General features: G+C 42.3%; 1 protein-coding gene across 1 annotated transcript in view; it reads right to left on the bottom strand.

The window, feature by feature from the left end:
- The window catches only part of LOC123768822 (uncharacterized), a 62,349-nt gene extending 47,471 nt beyond the window's left edge, over positions 1-14,878 (bottom strand). The window contains 2 exon segments of the mRNA XM_069316187.1: positions 5,875-6,337; positions 14,824-14,878. Coding sequence (XP_069172288.1) covers positions 5,875-6,337; positions 14,824-14,878 — 518 coding nt within the window.
- Positions 14,879-22,600: the final 7,722 nt, after the last annotated feature.

Genomic DNA, 22,600 nt, shown 5'->3' with positions numbered 1-22,600 from the left:
TAGTCAAAACTGTACATAAATTGTGTCAAGGAAATATTATTTATAATGCAAAATTAAATAATACGTCGGGATATGTCTATATTGAGGCAATACGATGGGATCGAACTCGTGACCGTGGACTCCGCAAGCATACACACTACCCACTGACCCATGATGAGCTCAGAATGTGTGATGTGTGTCCTGTGTGGCAGTACATGTTGGCAGCGGCCTCTCGGGAAGAAGATCTGATTGAATTACTAAAAGTGGCCAAATTTGTATATATAAATATATATATATATATATATATATATATATATATATATATATATATATATATATATATATATATATATATATATTTAGCCAATAAAAATCAATACAAATGTTACAATAATATATTGTGGAACATGAGTCCTTCTGGAGGGAGTCGAAGATGTGTGTGTGTGTGTGTGTGTGTGTGTCCTCACATTTGGAACACAATTCTCTCGCTCTGTAAAAAACAATAAACTCTTGAAATAAATTTCAAGATCAATTTATCTTTAAATACGTTTCTAGAGACGGGTTTCAATTATGCTAATGTCGGATAACAGCTCTTAGCTCGCAGCTACATTGTGAACATCAAAATTATTCTTACTGTGCCCTAGCTTTAGTTTAGGAGAAAAAAAAGAGACGGTAGAGTAAGCGATGGACAGGAGAAAGGGAGATAAAAGTAAAGGAAAGCTTTATCAAAATATGCAGACAGACAGACAGACAGACACACAGGTATATGCAAAAAAAAAAAGTTATGAAAAATCGGTGAAAAATGAAACGAGAGAGACAAAGCGGTCAGAGGAGCGTAGGCAAATGGCGAAATATTTCAAGACACGAGGGGCTGGTGGGGTCTGAACCAGCCCGCCTCTGGCCTGGCGGGGTCTGAACCAGCCCGCCCCTAGTCTGGCGGGGTCTGAACCAGCCCGCCCCTAGTCTGGCGGGGTCTGAACCAGCCCGCCTCTGGCCTGGCGGGGTCTGAACCAGCCCGCCTCTGGCCTGGCGGGGTCTGAACCAGCCCGCCTCTGGGCTGGCGGGGTCTGAACCAGCCCGCCTCTGGGCTGGCGGGGTCTGAACCAGTCCGCCTCTGGGCTGGCGGGGTCTGAACCAGCCCGCCTCTGGGCTGGCGGGGTCTGAACCAGCCCGCCTCTGGGCTGGTGGGGTCTGAACCAGTCCGCCCCTGGCCTGGCAGTGTGGATACAGTTAAGTCCGTCTGTCTGCGTCCGTTTATTTAAGTAAGAAAGTTGGATTGTGTTTTCATAAATCCGTTTATATTTACGTCTTCCCGTGAATATTTTGCATGTTTACGTCAAATTAAACGTCTTTGCTGTATACGTCAATTTTTTAAGCGACTTTAATGAAAACGTAATCTTAATGCGTATATTTTTTCCTGCATACGCAAATTTTCCCAGACGCAAAGGTATATATTTTTTGCATCGTTGCGTGAGTTTATCTCATGTGTACGTCAGTTGACGTGTGTTTGAAATTGTCTTGGAAGAAATTGTCTACCGTAGACCTCTTATGTTGCATGAGTTGTCTACGGTAGTATAAACTAGTTTGTTGCATGTGTTCTATGGATATATATATATATATATATATATATATATATATATATATATATATATTATATATATATATATATATATATATATATATATATATATATATATATATATATATACAAACCGATTAGTTGCATGTGTGTCCTATAATATGGTTGTAAACATTTTCAGAATCTCCCCCAGAGTGGATAAAAAAATATTCAGATTTATAAATCACTTATCTGATCCCATTTACATTTGCTCATTATTCGGATCTTTGGTCCGCCTCTCAATTTTTAATCAACTGGTGAACAGGTTTCCACTCCTGATTTATCTAACTCAAACGATTTTCTTAATAAGTGTTGGCAGTCTCAACTTTTTCCTCTGAATTGTAGGACTTTTTTTTTTAGGTATAATGTGTATTCAATGGAACGAAATATATTACCATCGACGCTTCCCATTCGAGGATTCTGGCGGGAATATTAGAAAGAGAGACGTCGAGTGGTGTGTGATTGGTTGTCGCTGTCTCGTACGGACCAATGGAATGGCCCGTTTTTCCCGCCAGCGCCCAATATCTCGCAGTCTTGAGAAAATAAGGCGCGCACTTGAAATATAAGACAACACAAACGGAATGTAAACAAGGGTGTCTGTGTCCGCTCTCAAAGTTGTTCCTTTTTGTTTTTCTGAGGCGCTGAGCTGTTCATACGTGGATGTTCTTTGAGATAAAGTGTAAGTGTGTGTGTGTGTGTGTGTGTGTGTGTGTGTGTGTGTGTGTGTGTGTGTGTGTGTGTGTGTGTGTGTGTGTGTGTGTGTGTGTGTGTGTGTGTATTCACCTATTTATATTCAACTATTTGAGCCTGAAAAATCAATCCATCTGTTCTTGGACCCATGGCTTTCCAACTGCCTATTGTCTAATATAATGAGATCCGGCCTACTCAATCAATCATATCTGCTAGACCAACTACTGACCATTGCAAAGATGCAACCCACAACAGTTGACTAAATCTTTGCTACATTTCTTTGTCTTACTGCTAGATGAACAGAGGCATCAGGTAAACGGATATTTTGGCCAACGCATCTGTCCTGCTGCGAGAATCGAACCCGCGGACACGGCACAATGCGTGTATGCGTGCGTGAACGTGCGTTCAGGAGGAAGAAGTCAACCCTGTGCCCGTCTGAGAAGCAGCAGCTGTAGAAGCCACAACAGGTAATGACTACAGAAAAAAATTCTAATGAGGCAACTTTGGGCTTTCACCATCAGCCTCTCCTTCGCTTAATCCAGCTGTGTGATGCGCCCCTTTTTAGTTTATTGCCAGAACCTTGGCGATAATCTGAACGTTAAGAAGGATTAGCAAACTTTCCCTATCAATTTGCGGAAGGGGTAATGGGAGAGGGGAAATGTAAATCGGATGGGATAGGAGATGGGAGGGAGACGGGGCAGGATAGAGAGGGAGCGGTGGGTAAAGATTTCATATTTTATTCTCGGAAATTTACGAATAGCTGGGTTGCAAAGTGTATGAGGTGTGACGTCACTGATGTTTCTTTCTGGTTGGTGGGTTCCAATGGATTTAAGGTGTGCGACGTCATCACTGCTCGTCGCGGATTGGTGCGCCAAGCTCCGGGCCATCAGCCTTACTTCTCGCTGATTGGTTGGCTGCAGTATGCAAGGCTCGTGACGTCATCGATGCCTCTCGCTGGTTTGCGAATTTTATTATAGAAGAGTGACGTTGCCGCTGCTGCTTCCAGCAGGCCTGGCGACCTTTCATATTTGAGCGCCTGACGTCATTGGTTGTGAGCGCAGACGTCATAGGTCCTGATCCCTTTCTCTGGTTGTTGACCTTTCCCGAGCGAGACGCCTGACCTTACGGATGCTTTTAGCTAATTGGTTACCCGCTACGCTTCTCCACGGCGTGTGGCCGGGGCGGATGACGCCATTAATACTTGCTGTGGGTGCTCGTGTCAGTAGTGAGTGACGTCACAGGAGCATCAAGCCTGGAGGGCTCGGCTTTCACGGCATCAAAGGTATGGAGCTTAATCCAATACTTTTGTTGACTGGTCGTTTCTCCCGTGTCAAAGGTCGCTGGCGCTTTCTGTCTTGCCTCCGTAAGGTGAGCTAAAGAGATTCGGGCGAGTGACGTCATTGAGCGAGCTATGTGATTGGTTATCTCCGAAATAGCACAATGTAAACATCTTGTTATCTGGGACGGGCCCTGATAACGTTGAAGCGGAAGAAGCCATTTCTGACGCTTTCGGTGAGTAGTCAAATGGTTTTAATATATACTATGGCAGTTGTTTCTCGTCAGTTCGCTCTACGATTCCGAACACTTGAGTGTTCGGAATCATCAAAGCTTCTCGTTGATTGGCTGCTAAGTGACGCACACTCGTTCAACGCTTTAAAAGCCTCTCAACTGATTGGCTCATAACTAACAAAGAAATTGGCCGCTTTAAAAGACTCTTGGTGATTGGCTCGTAAATGAAAACAAAAGATATTCGCCGCTATGAAAGCCTTCAGCAGATTGATTCTTAAGTCAAAAATGCGTTCAGCGCTTTAATGGCCTCCTGCTAATTGGTTCATAAATGGCAGAGATTTTGAAGTCATGAAAGCCTCTCGCTGATTGGTTCCAGAGAAAGCTTTCGTTTAACAATATAAAAATCACGCTGATTGGTTCCTGAGAAGACCTTCGTTTAACAATATAATAGATTCTCGTTTTAACGATAGATTAATAGATTAACGATTCTCGTATTCTCACTAATACGTTTGTCGATGGTTCCAAAACGTACTTCTATTGGCTGAAAAAAAATAGGCTTTTCGTTGATTAGCTGCTGAGAAATAACAATTTCACTAGAGATTATAGAGCATTAAGCTGATTGGATCATAAACGGTAAAATATTGTAAATGCCATAAGACATTCTCCCTGTTATTTACAGCCGCAGCCGTTTGAGAACATGAAAGTCTTTCAGTGACTAGCTTCAAATGTCCCGCCATATTTGCTGCCATTTTGGGTCGCCATATTGCCGCGTTCAAGGGCGGAGCGTCGTCAGCCCTTCATTGGTTGCTTGGATAATTCAAAGGTTTATCATGGCAATGGCAAGCATCTGTAGCCTATTGTTTAGTGCAGGTGATGAGTCACAATAACGTGGCTAAAGTAAGTTGACCAGACCACACACTAGAAGGTGAAGGGACGACGACGTTTCGGTCCGTCCTGGACCATTCTCAAGTCGATTCTCGCGTCATTCTCACAATCGACTTGAGAACGGTCCAGGACGGACCGAAACGTCGTCGTCCCTTCACCTTCTAGTGTGTGGTCTGGGCAACCTATTGTTTGGTGGTGTGGTGCACTGTTGATCTATGGTTTAGTGGTGAACTGTGGTACACTGGTTGACGTACGGTTAACAATAATAAATCATGGTCATAGAGGGAGCCGGTCGGCCGAGCGGACAGCACGCTGGACTTGTGATCCTGTGGTCCTGGGTTCGATCCCAGGCGCCGGCGAGAAACAATGGGCAGAGTTTCTTTCACCCTATGCCCCTGTTACCTAGCAGTAAAATAGATACCTGGGTGTTAGTCAGCTGTCACGGGCTGCTTCCTGGGGGTGGAGGCCTGGTCGAGGACCGGGCCGCGAGGACACTAAAAAAGCCCCGAAATCATCTCAAGATAACCTCAAGATGGTATTTAGGAGTAATAACGTGACGAAGAGGGGACGAGGGAAGGGATATGCGTAACAGGAAGAGGGGAGGGAGTTACGAATGATAGAAAGGGGGTTAAGAGTGACGGAGAGGGGGAGAGAAAGGGTAATGAGTGACGGAAAGAGGAGATAAGGGGGTTATGAGTGACGGAGAGAGGGTGATGAGAGGCAAAGAGAGAGAGACAGAGAAGCAATGTGAGGAAGGGATAATGAGGTATCATTAGGGTGGCGGCCCCCGTCACAGGGATGATAATGATGGTACTCCGTCACGTCACCGGTACTCAAGTACCCCTAGAGCAAGGCAGCAAGACGGGAATACCAGTTTGTGAACAGGGAGAGAGAGAGAGAGAGAGAGAGAGAGAGAGAGAGAGAGAGAGAGAGAGAGAGAGAGAGAGAGAGAGAGAGAGAGAGAGAGAGAGAGAGAGAGAGAGAGAGAGAAGTAGACGGATTATGAAAGAGATATATACACAGAGGTAGGCACTAAATCATTAGGACAACACAGGACTTACCTACAGAGGTAGGCACTAAGGCAATAACACAACACAGGACTTACCCACAGAGGTAGGCACTAAGGCAATAGGACAAGACAGGACTTACCCACAGAGGTAGGCACTAAGGCAATAGGACAAGACAGGACTTACCCACAGAGTGGACAGACGATCTTGGAGTCGTGGAGCCTGGGTCTAAGGCAGCGTGTGCAGAAGGTGTGGTAGCAGGCCAGGAGGCAGGGCTCGTCGTACAGCTCCTCACACAGCCAGCACAGTAGCGGGTTCCGACTCCATTGCTCCAGGGTGTCCTCAAGGGTGCCGCCACCCCCGCCGCCGCCGCCGCCAGGGCCACCCCCAGGGCCACCTACACCATACTGGCCACCCTCACCGCCTCCTACCTGGCCCGACGACGAGGGACCTCGACCAGGCCCGCCTTGTCCGGTGGTCGTGCCTCCCCGGCGGGCAGTGCCTCCAGCAGTGCCAGCTGCTGAGGGTGGGGGTGGCCCGCTGGTGCCGGGGATGCCGCCCCCTGGGGTGGGCCCGCCCCCACCCGGGCCCCCACTGCCCTCCCGGCTCCCGTGACTTGCCGCCAGCCTGCTTACCCGGCCATCTTTCCCTGAGGAAGAACACTGGGGGTTAGAAGACACTTGCGCTAGTCTCTAGACGCTCCTATAGCAACATTGATGCAACATTTGACTACGTGTAATGATTTGCTTTTTCGACAGACAATTCCCATATATTGCTTGAGGGTATAACCCACCTCCCTCTGAGCAGGACAGTGTGAAGTACCCACCGGTAGGAGGTAAAGACCCACCACCATAACCCACCCAGGGGGGGAGGGGGGCAGAAAGACCCACCACCACAACCCACCCAGGGGGGGGGGCAGAAAGACCCACCACCACAACCCACCCAGGGGGGGGGGGGCAGAAAGACCCACCACCACAACCCACCCAGGGGGGGAGGGGGCAGAAAGACCCACCACCACAACCCACCCAGGGGGGGGGCAGAAAGACCCACCACCACAGTTGCTGGACAATCAGCGTTCATAGTTCCAAAAAAATTTTCCCGTCTCATATATTTTTATTCTTGGATAATGTCCTTCCTGTATGTCCTCCTGGAAATCTCTCCTCAAGACGTCATATTCATTATTCAACCGTAATTCGACATTTAAACATTTTTTCACCATTTCTTTTCGTTTTATCATCGCATGACAAAAGGTAGAATCATCATCCAAAGTTTTCATTATCCGTTCATTTGTTTCTTGTACAGTTTTTTTTTATCTTTTATATTGCTTCATTAGTTCCTGTTGTATTTGGAGCTGGTGATATATATGTAGCAGTTCCGTTCACTTAAGAGGAAGCAATCATTATCCTCCCCAACCACTTGGACTGGACGGTAGAGCGACGGTCTCGTTTCATGCAGGTCGGCGTTCAATCCCGGACCGTCCAAGTGGTTGGGTACCATTCCTTCCCCCCCGTCCCATCCCAAATCCTTATCCTGGGTCCTTCCCAGTGCTATATAGTCGTAATGGCTTGGCGCTTTCTCCTTCATAATTCCCTCCCTCTGCTTCACAGTCAACAAATCATCACCCTTTACAATCAACAAATCATCACCGGCGGGGCTTCACAATCAACAAATCATCAGCCTTTACAGTCAACAAATCATCACCCTCGCGGCTTCTCATTTAACGAGTCATCAGACTCACTTACCGTGAAAGTTTACGATGGGTAAATCATCATAACCCGTCCTGAATCATCACACCAAAACTTAAGATAACGTGATAACCTTTATCACGCCATGAGCCTCAACCAATCACCACTTCCCTGATCATGGGAGTTTATGATTAGTTCCTCGGATGCCTACACCATACGCACTAACCAATAAACACCCTCGTTTGACAGAAAACTTTATGATTGGACAATCAGACTCGCCCGTCATAAGTACTGGCCAATAGCCATCCCACACTGGTCATGAAGCGTTATAACTGGCTGAACGGACATCTCAGGCGCTACTTGCCTTATCCAGTGAACATCAAATGTCAATAAATATGATGATAAGAGCTGTACAAACTGGCCTTAATTATTATTATTTGCCAGTAAATTCGAGAGAGAGAGAGAGAGAGAGAGAGAGAGAGAGAGAGAGAGAGAGAGAGAGAGAGAGAGAGAGAGAGAGAGAGAGAGAGAGAGAGAGAGAGAGAGAGAGAGAAAGAGAGAGAGAGAGAGAGAGAGAGAGAGAGAGAGAGAGAGAGAGAGAGAGAGAGAGAGAGAGAGAGAGAGAGAGAGAGAGAGAGAGAGAGATGACTAGACCACACACTAGAAGGTGAAGGGACGACGACGTTTCGGTCCGCCCTGGACAATTCTTACAATCGACTTGAGAATGGTCCAGGACGGACCGAAACGTCGTTGTCCCTTCACCTTCTAGTGTGTGGTCTGGTCAGAGAGAGAGAGAGAGAGAGAGAGAGAGAGAGAGAAAGAGAGAGAGAGAGAGAGAGAGAGAGAGAGAGAGAGAGAGAGAGAGAGAGAGAGAGAGAGAGAGAGAGAGAGAGAGAGAGAGAGAGAGAGAGATGACTAGACCACACACTAGAAGGTGAAGGGACGACGACGTTTCGGTCCGCCCTGGACAATTCTTACAATCGACTTGAGAATGGTCCAGGACGGACCGAAACGTCGTTGTCCCTTCACCTTCTAGTGTGTGGTCTGGTCAGAGAGAGAGAGAGAGAGAGAGAGAGAGAGAGAGAGAGAGAGAGAGAGAGAGAGAGAGAGACAACATTTCTCAACATTATTCATATTCCATAAACATTATAACCCATCAACTATTATATCAAAAATTATTACACCCAAAAATGTTAATAATTACTTTTTTTCGTGATATTCCTGCCTGGGATCAGAGCTTCTGGCTAACTAACCAATAATAAAATAAGAATTAATAACTAAATAACGCCAGTTCATCCTAAAAAAAAAAAAATCCGCCATGCTATCAGCTGATTGGTCATAAATCTGACCAATCAAGAAGCACCTTCCAACTCCCTTTGACCCCCAGGTATTTCGACCATCGCATCTTTTCCTTAATTTTCCAGGCGATCTTGTATTCTTTCTCCAATTATGAGTCTGACGGTTGCGTGCGGGGGTGAGGCAGCAACATGGGTTGGGGTAGGGTTAAGGGAGGGGGAGTAATGGGGAAGGGGGAGTAATGGGGAAAGGGGGAGGGGCTAAAGGGATGACAAGGTAGGATCAGCTGAAATGCATTTTTATTGCAAACTCCAGCTGTTGATTTTTATTTTCGTTATTTTTTTCTTATTTCTAGTTGTGAGTTTAATTTTTTTTTGTGGGTTTAAATTTTGCTTGCCGATTTATTTCTGGAAATGGTCAATGTTGGGAATTTTTACTCCTTCCAGGTTTATCTATTGTATATTTCAGAAGTTTTTGTGTAAAAGATTTTAATTCTGGGAGTAGTAATTTAATTTGTTAGTTTTTAATTCTGGTTGTGAATTGTCATTCTTGGAGCTATTTTTTAATGCTGGAAATTACATTAAAATTCTTTATTAAAAAATTTAGTTCTGGCAACGGTTTAAAATTCTAGAAGTGGCTGTTAAATGTGTCTATGATTCTTTATTTCTCATAATGGTTATAACTGCCTGCGTAATTTTGATCTATGTAAAGATTTTAAAGTCTGACATTTAAATTTTTAGCAGCAATATTTTCAATCTGGTAAAAGTATTGAATTTCCAATAAGGAAATCATTCGCGTGATTCTGATGTATGTCAATGTTGTCACGGGCTCGGGTCCATGTTCCCAGTTGTGGGATTTGTAATATGTGTTTTCTTTAAGTTACTCGTCGTAATAACTTCAAAACCCGTGAAAGGAAAACAAATCGTTGAAGGAATTTTTTTAAAAACATTGTTCTCTCTCTCTCTCTCTCTCTCTCTCTCTCTCTCTCTCTCTCTCTCTCTCTCTCTCTCTCTCTCTCTCTCTCTCTCTCTCTCTCTCTATATATATATATATATATATATATATATATATATATATATATATTAGACATGACCTTTTGCCCAACTAACTGACCGTATCTAATCTTTTCCCCCAATAAACAAAATTTCATTTTACCTGACCATTCCTTCAATAAACGAGGGAAATGATAAATCTCTTGGCCTTATGTGAGCTAGAACACTGACCGCCCCCCCCCCCCCATTGTCTAAAAATTAGCGAACGAGATAAATGACGCTTCGTATCACCAAATGACCCTTGACCTTCCCGGCCCTCCCCCACCCCTATAACATATGAAAGCGCAACACATTACAATGGGCCACATCGCCCCCTATAATGAACTATCTCGAATCAATAACAAGAGAACATAACAGCAGGGAAAAGGGTTTTGGGGGTTTAGAAAGCACAGGCCAAATAGCGGAAGGTTAAACGCTAAAGTTGTTCGTATTTAACGAGTTTTTCTGGTGAAGAATGGATTCCCGCCAAACACACACCAAGGTTCTTGAGGTTATCTTGAGATGATTTCGGGGCTTTAGTGTCCCCGCGGCCCGGTCCTCGACCAGGCCTCCACCCCCAGGAAGCAGCCCGTGACAGCTGACTAACACCCAGGTACCTATTTTACTGCTAGGTAACAGGGGCACAGGGTGGTTATCTTGAGGTTATCTTGAGATGATTTCGGGGCTTTAGTGTCCCCGCGGCCCGGTCCTCGACCAGGCCTCCACCCCCAGGAAGCAGCCCGTGACAGCTGACTAACACCCAGGTACCTATTTTACTGCTAGGTAACAGGAGCATAGGGTGAAAGAAACTCTGCCCAATGTTTCTCGTCGGCCCCCGGGATCGAACCCGGGAGCACAGGATCACAAGTCCAGCGTGCTGTCCGCTCGGCCGACCGGCTCCAATACTACCGAAAACTACGACGTTGGTACAACGTTCGAACAAGTTTTAACACCTCCTAACCAGTTATAACAACCAATATAGCAAGTTGTAACAACGTTCTAACACGTCATAAACACGTTATGCCAAGATGTAACAACTTTATTACAAGTTGTAACAAGCGGAAAATAGAGACAGTTTCGGTTTGTGTTTCCAGGGAATTTGAGGCTTTGATTGTGACTTACTGGTGATAGTGCTCCTGAGTTCCAGTTAGTGAAGTGTGATCAATTTTGATCAATTTCAATAAGTTTTGCAGTTAAGATTTTGGAGAAAGTTATCTGAGAGTTAAAAGCATTTGTGAGTTTCATAAATGAATAAGGGGTAGCTTAAACATAATCATAGAAAATGGTCGCCAAAAGTTTACGTAAAAGAGGAAAATAAATATTAGGCATTACAGAAAACCAAGAAGAAAACTGATGTTTGAAAGTAAAGAGGAGTTGGAACACACGTGAACAAAAATGAACGCATATTTATGACTAAAAACAAATAGAAACAGATGTTTGAAAAATAATATAAAACAGATTTATGAAGCAGGAAGTAACACGAATTTATGAAACAGGAATTTAACATTATTGAATTGGGAGATTAAATAACAAAAAAAAAAACAGAAGGTAAAACAAATGACAGAAAACGGGAAGTAAAATAAATGAAAGAATCTGGGAGGCAAAATACGTGAAAATAAAATGGAAGCCAAAATAAGTGACAGAAAACGAAGGTAAAAATTGACAGAAAACGGAAGGTAAACAAATGACAGAAAAAGGAAGGTAAAAATTAACAGAAACCAAAAGGTAAACAAATGACAGAAAACGGAAGGTAAAATAGGCTTACACCCCCCCTTCACCACCCCCCCTTCACCCCCCTCCCTTCACTCCAACCCCCTTCCTTCAGCCTCATTCCCCATCCTTTCCTTTCCCCCTTCCCTTTTTTATTACATTTCCATCCCATCCGTACACTAATCTTAAATAAAAAAAAATATATTGGCATGCCATACACGTACAAACACGTAAATATACACATGGATAAGTACACATAAGTACACTTGGGGTTGATATCATACCAGACTTGTCCCCCTGAAGCCCACATCAAAAGGATAACATCAGTGGCGTATGCAAGACTGACGAACATGAGAACTGCCTTCAGAAAGTTGTGTGAGGAATTATTCAGAAACTTGTATACCTCATATGTCAGACCAATAGTGGAATATGCGGCTCCTGCCTGGTATCCACATCTAGTCAAACACAAAATGAAGTTAGAAAAGGTTCAGATATATGCCACCAGGCTGGTCCCCGAGCTGAGAGGTATGAGCTACAGGAAAGATTGCTAGAACTGAACCTCACGACACTAGAAGACTAGAGTTAGGGGAGATATGATCACTATCTATCAAATTCTCAGAGGAATTGACAGGGTAGATAAAGATAAATTGTTTAGCACGGGAGGGTTGCGAACAAAGGGGACACAGGTGGAAACTGAGTAGCTAACTGAGCCACAGGGACGTTAGAAGGAATATTTTCAGTGTCAGAGTAACTAACAGATGGAATGCATTAGGCAGTGATGTGGTGGAGGCTGACTCCATACACAGTTTCAAATGTAGACATGACACAGCCCAGTAGGCTCAGGAACCTGTACACCAGTTGATTGATAGTTGAGAGGCGGGGCTAAAGAGCCAGAGCTCAACCCCTCTGTTAATGTTAGTGTCATTTCCTTACGTGGACACTTATGCAGGATTACAAATGTACAACCATACCTTCCCTTGTTCGCTAGAGGGACACAACTCTTGAGATGCAACATTCAGTGCAATTGACAAATCAACTTAAAGGCTGACAAAACAAAGAGAAGAAAGGAACACAAACTATTGAAATAAATGTTCTCTAATTTGATATACGCTTTCTTGAAAGAAAACAAAATAATGATAACATTGGAGGGTGACGCGTGGCAACACTGTCTCGGAATGTGATGACGTCACACTCCACTCTGATGATGTCACATTTCACTTTGATGACGTCACACTCCGCTCTGATATCGTCATACTTCCCTTTGATGATACCCAACCACTTGGGTCGGACGGTAGAGCGACAGTCTCGCTTCATACAGGTCGGCGTTCAATCCCCGACCGTCCACAAGTGGATGGGCACCATTCCTTTCCCCCGTCCCATCCCAAATCCCCATCCTGACCCCTTCCCAGTGCTATATAGTCGTAATGGCTTGGCGCTTTCCCTCCCTGATAGTTCCCTTCCCTTCCACTTTGATGACGTCAGAGATACATGTTGCGTTCGAACTGTTACCGGGATCCGATAGACAGGTGTGTCACGTGTTCGAGCTACTGTCCAAGACAAACAGATCTGTCACACCTGGCGTCTGTCTTGTCCGTGACAGGCAGATATGTCACGCGTCATATCTAAACACCTGACGAGAGCGTCAGAAGTCATATTTTTTACGTCATGTTAGCTACCTGTGACGTCATGTTAGTTACCTGTGACGTCATATTAACTACCTATGACGTCGTGTTAGCTACCTGTGACGTCATGTTAGCTACCTGTGACGTCATATTAACTACCTATGACGTCATGTTAGCTACCTGTGACGTCATGTTAGCTACCTGTGACGTCATGTTAGCTACCTGTGACGTCACATTAGTTACCTGTGACGTCAGCGCGGCTCCCAGTAACGCAACACTTTCTTATCCTTTGGTAACGTGATTTCAGCGACATTTTTTTCATTAATGACGTCAGCACTCTTGTTAGAATACGCTTTTACGCCGGTACTGTTGTTAGTTATCTCAACAGTTATCATCCGTTATCTCAACTAATAGGTCTCGTTTTTGTTACGTTAGCGTAACCAACGTTACCTATTCAGCCTATTCTGAAAAGGCTTACAAATATTTACGTTTTCTATGCATCGGTCTCGACAGGTTAGGTTAGGTTAGGTTAGGTTAGGTGGGCTGGTTGGGTTTGTCAGTTTCCGTTTAGGTTAGGAGTTTTTTTTGAGAAATCAAGAGGCTAGTGAGTTCAAGTTTAGTGATATGATGTTATGTGTGTCAAATAATATACCATATATTATACTGTTCTTGAGAGAATGTTATATTTGCCCTTAATTCCGTATGTTATAGGTGATATTTGGTTAAAGTTTGGACGTATGATAACGTATGATAACGTTTATGATTTATTTACCGCATTATTTGTCTTCCTGAGGAGATAGCAGAGTTCATGGGGGACTCTGAGGTAACTTCCAAGGCGGTGTCACCTGATGTGTGTAAGCCAATGAGGAAAGGTGACATTAAGGTTATCTGTGATTGAATGAGAGGCGAAAAATCGATCAGCAAAAATGCTCAATGACAGAGTTGTGAGAGCCCGCGCATTCAATTGGCTTTTGAGACCTCACTTGGCATATAATCCTGGTGAGAAGCGCGCTCTCAGTCATTAGTGCTCTTAGACGACTCTTAGAATGGTTAGACTGTTGATGGTGTTAGCCCAAAGTAGACAAAGAGCCGTAGCAAGAGTCTGGAGCTGCTCTCAAGAGACTGGCGGTTATCTTGAGGTTATCTTGAGATGATTTCGGGGCTTTAGTGTCCCCGCGGCCCGGTCCTCGACCAGGCCTCCACCCCCAAGAAGCAGCTCGTGACAGCTGACTAACACCCAGGTACCTATTTTACTGCTAGGTAACAGGGGGCATAGGGTGAAAGAAACTCTGCCCATTGTTTCTACGTCCGACGCAAGTTTAAGTCCACCAGGTAAAGTTATTATGAGAGAGTACTAATATAGTCATACGCCAGTATGACTATACTGACTCACATCTCACTAGGAAGAGATGTGAGGACAAGGATCTGAGATAGGACTCACGGAGGGAGGGAAGGAATGGTGCACAGCCTCTTGGAACATCGGGGATCGAACAATAACCCGAAAGAAGCAGGTCCACCGCTGTTCCAACCTGTCCAAGTGGTTGGGTCTAAGACTACAAGTAAATGTGACCTGCTTCTTAAGAAGAAAGAGCCATCAGGGCAACCTATTTATTAGGAAGCAGAAGGTAAGAGGGACCTAGCACCTAGCACCTAGGGACCTGTTACCTAGCAGTAAAATAGGTACCTGGGTGTTAGTCAGCTGTCACGGGCTGCTTCCTGGGGGTGGAGGCCTGGTCGAGGACCGGGCCGCGGGGACACTAAAGCCCCGAAATCATCTCAAGATAACCTGACCTTCCTTGGGATCTTTAAGAAAGATTTCACTCTGATCATCTCTGCATTTAAACATCGCCTAATAGAATATTTGCAGTATTTGCAACATCGATGAACACAGCTGTATTTTCAACATCGATGAACAAAGCTGTATTTTCAACATCGATGAAAGCTGTATTTTCAACATCGATGAACACAGCTGTATTTTCAACATCGATGAACACAGCTGTATTTTCAACATCGAACAGATAAGAGAGTAATATAGATAAATCCAACGTCTGAAACGCATCAGACGTCAGCCAGGATTACAACTGGCAGTTCACGTGTTGAGATAAACTGTGTACCGTGGGAGGCAAGATGTTAGTGTGAAGTCAGGAAAGTCATTAGATAATATATAAAAGTCGTAAAGTTCCAGGATTTAACTACCTTTTCAGTCACTTTTCAGGGAGGGGAAAAGTTTTTGTGATAGAAGTGATAGAAATAGAAATATCAAATTATGGGGTAAAGACCACGTCTATAGCATTTATATAGTCATGTTGATCAGACCACACACTAGAAGGTGAAGGGACGACGACGTTTCGGTCCGTCCTGGATCATTCTCAAGTCACAATCGACTTGAAAATGGTCCAGGATGGACCGAAACGTCGTCGTCCCTTCACCTTCTAGTGTGTGGTCTGGTCAACATACTTTAGCCACGTTATTGTGACTCATCGCCTGTTTATATAGTCATTTTGAATCAGTTGCCTGACAATAATATTGGTATTCAGCGTAAGTGTGCTCTTGAAGTGCATTGGTGAGCCCTCGCTTTATGTGTTGAGCCCCTCGCTTTATGTGTGTTGAGCCCTTGATATACGGTGCAGTTTGAGCCCCTCAGAGACTGTGGATACAGCGGGTGCTCACTTGCATTCATATTGTGCTGGCTGGAAGCCGCCCATTGTGAGCAGAATTTTGATGTTTACTTCTGTCAGTTGCCGGTTTGATATTTATATGTCAAAAATAATGACTCCATGTTAATGAGGAGCCATGTTAGTGTATATATAAAAGGTATCTGTTGCTGACCCACGACGCTACGTAAAAGGATACCTCATAACCAATATTTAGTGTTTTCAACGATTTTTAATAGAGAATATTACGTTATTGTTGTTAACTGCATATGTCAATAACGTTAAAAATCCAATATAGCATTTTTATCTTTTCTGTTAATAACATTAGATGAAATTCGAAATTGTGTCCACCCCCTAAAACAATAACATCCGGTGTAATAATGAAATCAATAATTAACAAACACAATATCAATAATATATGACAAGTGACGGGCTATGGTGCCTCTGGGCACTATTTAAAATATCAGCAATAATACAAAAAAGAAAGAACACACAGCCCAACTGGCAAAAATAAAGTGAACGAGTCAATCATTCTCGGCGGCCACACCAGCCACGTCGCTGTGGCCCACAACACTGTCATTCCAAACCTAACTTTCATATATATATATATATATAAATATATATATATATATATATATATATATATATATATATATATATATATATATATATATATATATATATATATATATACATATATATATATATATATATATATATATATATATATATATATATATATATATATATATATATATATATATATATATATATATATATATTAGTATATTTTGGTAGCAGTCTTTCCTGTAGACATATATTATTAAATATGACCGAAAAAGTAAGATTTATAATTCTAACACGAATTTTCTCAATCTTTCGTACAGTCTTTCGTACGTATCTTTCGTATGTACGAAAGATTGAGAAAATTCGTGTTAGAATTATTAATCTTACTTTTTCGGTCATATTTAATAATATATATATATATATATACTGAATATATATATATATATATATATATATATATATATATATATATATATATATATATATATATATATATATATATATATATATATATATATATATATATATATATGTATGTTTTTGAATATGACCGAAAGGGCAAGATCAATGTTTCTAACACGATTCTTCTCAATATTTCTTATATTTTAAATAAATTCGAAGAGTTTTTCACCTGATGCTTGTCCTCATCAAGCTACTGTAAATAGATACCTGGGATATAGGCAGCAAATAGTGGATACATATACACACTCATACACATAATAACAAGACACACATACCCCTCACTTCTCTCTCCCCCCTTTCCCCTTTCCCCTCGTCCTCTCCCCCATCTCCTTCTTTACCCACTTTATACCCCATCTCTTTTCTCTTCTTCCTTGTACACTATCTCTTCTTGTCCCCCCTCAAACCCCCTGTACCTCAGAGCATAAAATCCCACTAAACACACAACTTAACAACAAAATACATTTCATAATTGTTGTTTGATGCAATGTTTAAACAACGTAGTTAAAAAAAACGTTGTGGTTATATCTCCTGTGTGCCACAGTGCCACATGAAGCTAAGAGCTTGAGGGCCATAGGGATAACAACACTACAAACCAGGCAGGACAAGGCGGATCTCATTGAAACTTTTAAAATACTGAATAATTTGGAGGATGTTGATCCGGAAAATTTCTTCAAAAGGTCAGATGTAACACGAACGAGGAGCAACGGTTTCAAGCTCAACAAATCAAGACTAATGCCCAAACTCTGTTAAATTTTAAAGTAGAGCTGGAAAAGATTATCAAGTCAAATGGGGGGGATCTTCGACAAGCCGCCAGCTTCCTGTCCTCGTCGAGGCCACTAGTATTAGTGGCCCTCAGGTACATTCAGTTAAATGTGTAAGTTGGGACATTATCATCAGTTAAAACGAACAAATCCACAAGGGCCGTGAGGAAAGTTCGAACCTACTCACGGAGCTTCCCAGTGAGTATATATATATATATATATATATATATATATATATATATATATATATATATATATATATATATATATATATATATATAACATATATATATATATATATATATATATAACAAATATATATATATATATATATATATATATATATATATATATATATATATATATATATATATATATATATATATATATAACAACCATATTATATATAACATATATATATATATATATATATATATATATATATATATATATATATATATATATATATATATATATATATATATAGCAGAATAGCAGATCATTACTTCCTGTTCCATAAGATCCATCAGTACAATTCCTAATTAACAACAGTGTTAGTTTTAAGAGAAAGATGGAGAGACTATCAATTCTCAAATATCACAAATTCATTTACCATTATTCTCCAATCGTGACCTCTTCCCTTCCCAATTAAAAACCAACAAACCAACAACAGCAGCGAGATTTTTACCCGTACACCAACCATCCTCCCACGAAACTATCGCTTTAACTATCCACCATAACAATTTAACAATAAATTACAAAAGAAGCTAATTTATTTCTCATTATAGAGATGACCCCCATTAAGAAAGGCTTAACCCACCTCTTGACAGTGTTTCATGTATGGCCTTTACAGGCAAGTGACTTATGGGCTAAAGTCCCTTCATAAGGACCTCTGGAGTTGTCCATTGATGTCCAGGTTGAATGAAAAGTTTCAACAGTTGCCTCTTGCAAGAGTGAGATGTGTTGAAAGTGACCGAAGAGAGCAATAGAGCCGGGTATGCGAGAGCTCTATAATTAACTCGATCTTCTTCGTGTGCTTATTCGGAAAATAAAATGTACTAACAAATGTTGTTATTGATGTTATTACTGTTACAATGAAAACAATAATGATAATACTACTACTACTACTGTTTATAATAATAATAATATCAATATAATATAAATAGTTATAATAAAAACGAACATGATCGATTGATCTTAAAGTAAATATTGGATGAGAGAAAATGAGATAAGGACATTTAAAGAAAATGGGTTAAAGAAGGAATGCTATAATGACTAGGTTGAGAGAGGTGGGGGGGGATAGATATTGACAGGGGGGGGCGATAAATAGGCATAGCCAAATGGGTGTGGGGAGGCCTGGTCATAGAATGGGGGTAGAAAAGGATTGGTTTGGAGGCGAAGAAGCAGGGATGATGGGTACCCCTCTTCAAGTGGGCTCTCAAAGACGCCTCGAAGTGGGATCTTGAAGTGGGACTCAGAAAGTAATGGGATATCGTGAGTTGCTTCTTGAAATTGTGTTTTCAGGACGACTACTTGATATCAGGTCTCGAATGATGGCTTCTTAAAGTAGGACTTCGAGAAAGGACTCTTGAAGGGCGTCTCGAGGATGGACTCCATAAAGTGTCACAAGGAGGGACTCATGAAGAGCATCCCGCTGTTGGACTCTTGAAGGACGTCACGAGGATGGACTCTTAACAGACGTCCCAGAAGATGTAATCAAGAAGGGATCGTCTGTGGCCAACCCTTCACATCTCGTCTTGCTTAATCTTTACTTTGCCTCGAATTAGAATTTGTTCACCTTGATTTGTACTTAAGAACAAAATTCTAACAACCATATTCATTTTGCCTAAATTTTAACAATTTTCTTCTCATTTTGGAATTGTTATCTGAATTTGTATTTCAACATTTCGGTCTCCTGGTGGTACTGTGTTTGGGAGTGAGCTGGACTTGCACTGTGTCTACTGTCTTGCAGTACATGTCTACCACGAAATATATATATATATTTTATATATATATATATATATATATATATATATATATATATATATATATATATATATATATATATATATATGTATTTATATTTGTCACTAAACAAATATAAAGTTGTTTAGATTTACAAGTGGGAGCAGATGATGAGAGGTGAGAGAGTTTATTGTTGTTGTTTTAGATTTAGTTACTCAGAACGAAATGTCCATGTAGCACGGGCTATGGCGAGCCCGTAAGGTGAGAGAGTGAAATGGGGGGAATAAGAGGTGGCTGGGGGCGAGAGAGGAGGGGGGGGGAGAGAGGCAGTGAAAGAGGTGGAGAGTAGTGGAAAAAAATATTAAGGGGAGTTTTATGATTCGGTTCCAATACTGTTTATTGGTGTTGCTGTTCTCGTTGACTTCTTTTAATCAATATTCCTCATTGTTTAAAAATATCAAACGATAAACATGAATAAGAAAATAATTATATATCCCCCTATATTAACATTTTGTTAAAAAATATGATTGATTTTAATTATTCTTAATATGTTATTTAATAATTATTGTCTTTAAATATTTTCTAAAGTGTTAAATATTAATTTTATTGTTATTGTAATTAAAATAAACTTCTCTACAAAACGTCTCAAAATTAAAAAAAAACAAAAAATCGCTTCTTTGTGCAGTGTTCTTGTTTTAATCTCTGGGGAAATTTGCATTAATGGCGTCGTAATCTGGATTACTACAAGAAGACTGGCTTTTCATAATTTATAGTGAGAGAGAGAGAGAGAGAGAGAGAGAGAGAGAGAGAGAGAGAGAGAGAGAGAGAGAGAGAGAGAGAGAGAGAGAGAGAGAGAGAGAGAGAGAGAGAGTTAAGAACAGGAAAAGAGAATTAGGAGGAAAATTAGGGGTGAAACAATGGAGGTATTGAGGACAAAAATGAGAGCAATAAAGGAATATAAAATAGTAGCAAAAGTACAAATGGAAGGTTTAGGAGAAGTGCAAGAAAGGGAAGGAAGCGATAAGAACAAAAATAAGAAAAAAATGACTGGGTCTGGGATGAAAGGATAGAAGGGGAGAGCAGTAGAAAAGGAGAGAAATATCAAGCTGAATTAATACAAAAAAATGATAACAAAGGAGAACAAAATGAGAAAAAGAATGCAAAGGGTGATGATGGAAATATATAAAAAAATAGGTAATAGACGATGCAAAATAAATGGAAAACGTAGGAAGGAGAAGGGCTTGGAGGGGAAAAGAAGGGTCATGAAGAGAAGGAATAAAAGGGGACAAAAGGGAAAATAAGGCATTCGAGGATGACGTTGGAAGGAAGGAAAAGTTCTTCTTCTTCTGGGTCAAGTTTCCCAACAAAGGCACCCTGGCCACTCACACTGTAACAACCGGAAGTGTTTATGAGTGTGGCAGTCAGGTATTTCGCCCTCATTCCCTCATTCAGATCTAGAGTCATTACCGTGGATCCCGTCTGACAGGTGTTTCTGCCACATTCACGGCCCTAGATCACGAGTCACTACCAGGGATCTCGTCTGGCAGGTGTTTCTGCCACATTCACGGCCCTAGATCAAGTCACTACCAGGGATCCCGTCTGACAGGTGTTTCTGCCACATTCACGGGCCTAGATCTAGAGTCACTACCAGGGATCCCGTCTGGCAGGTGTTTCTGCCACATTCACGGCCCTAGATCAAGTCACTACCAGGGATCCCGTCTGGCAGGTGTTTCTCCCTCATTCACGGGCCTAGATCTAGAGTCACTACCGAGTCACTACTGTAGTCACTAATGTAGTCACTACTGCAGTCACTACTGTAGTCACTGCTACACTTCGTGACAATCAGTGTTCCCAATTCCAATGCAACCAACCAATGCACTGACCAGGGAGGGGAAGCTTGTGATCACGATTTTGCTTCGTCTTATTATTCAAAAAATGAAAAGAAACAGGTAGGTAGAAGTCTAAAGAAAAGTTGAAGTATAAATTAGAGGTAAAGAAAACTATAAGGTGGAAATAGTAGAGAAGAATCCCATTCCATACCACGCCCCGTCCACCCATTTCCCCTATTCCCAGTTACAATGTTGCCATGGACACAGATCACAAATTGGCTTAAACCGAAATGGATATAAACACAGCCTCCTTGATGGGTCTCGAACTCTGACCTCTTGAATTGCTAGGCCCCGAACTATAACCACTCCGCCAGCCATAAGGCTGTAAAGGGAGGTTTATGAAAGGGAATGTGTTTAAGTGAAGGAAAATTCAAAAATTCAAATGGAAATGGAGATAAGGGAGAATTAATAGTTGGAAGATGAATGAAGATATGTTGTGGCAAAGAACGTTGAAATGAAGCGTAGGAGGAGAAAGAGAAGGGGTAGTGAAGGAGGGAAGAGGGGTAGGGGATGAGGAGAAGGAAGACGAGGAAGGGGAAAAGGAAGCGAGGGGAGTGTGGCGTGAGGGGCATGTGGGGTAAAGGAGGGGAAAAGGGGGGTACACTGACGTCAATTAAGGCTGGTGACATCCTCAGCATCAGCAGCTGAGGCACTTCCGATGGTCAGGTCACGACGGCATTCAGGTCCTCAGAATTGTGGGGTTCCCTGTCATCCCCCCCCCCGTCCCCTCTCGCTCTTCCCCTTGTTCACTTTCTATCCCCTTGTTAAACCCTTCCTCTTCTTATTCGCTTCCCCCTTTACTTGTTCTGTCTCTCCCCTTGTTACTTTTGTATTCCCTCGTGCTCACTGTTTCCAAGCGTGTTCTGTCTCCCCTCATGCTGGTATCCTTGTTCTGTCTCCCCTCATGCTGGTATCCTTGTTCTGTCTCCCCTCATGCTGGAATCCTTGTTCTGTCTCCCCTCATGCTGGTACCCTTGTTCTGTCTCCCCTCATGCTGGCACCCTTGTTCTGTCTCCCCTCATGCTGGCACCCTTGTTCTGTCTCCCCTCATGCTGGCAACCTTGTTCTGTCTCCCCTCATGCTGGTACCCTTGTTCTGTCTCCCCTCATGCTGGTACCCTTGTTCTGTCTCCCCTCATGCTGGCACCCTTGTTCTGTCTCCCCTCATGCTGGTACCCTTGTTCTGTCTCCCCTCATGCTGGTACCCTTGTTCTGTCTCCCCTCATGCTGGTACCCTTGTTCTGTCTCCCCTCATGCTAGCACTCTTGTTC

The sequence above is a fragment of the Procambarus clarkii genome, chromosome 83, assembly GCF_040958095.1.
Source record: "Procambarus clarkii isolate CNS0578487 chromosome 83, FALCON_Pclarkii_2.0, whole genome shotgun sequence".
Taxonomy (NCBI): Eukaryota; Metazoa; Arthropoda; class Malacostraca; order Decapoda; family Cambaridae; genus Procambarus; species Procambarus clarkii.
The sequence above is the reverse complement of the archived record's forward strand: the minus strand, read 5'-3'. Positions and strand labels throughout refer to the sequence as shown.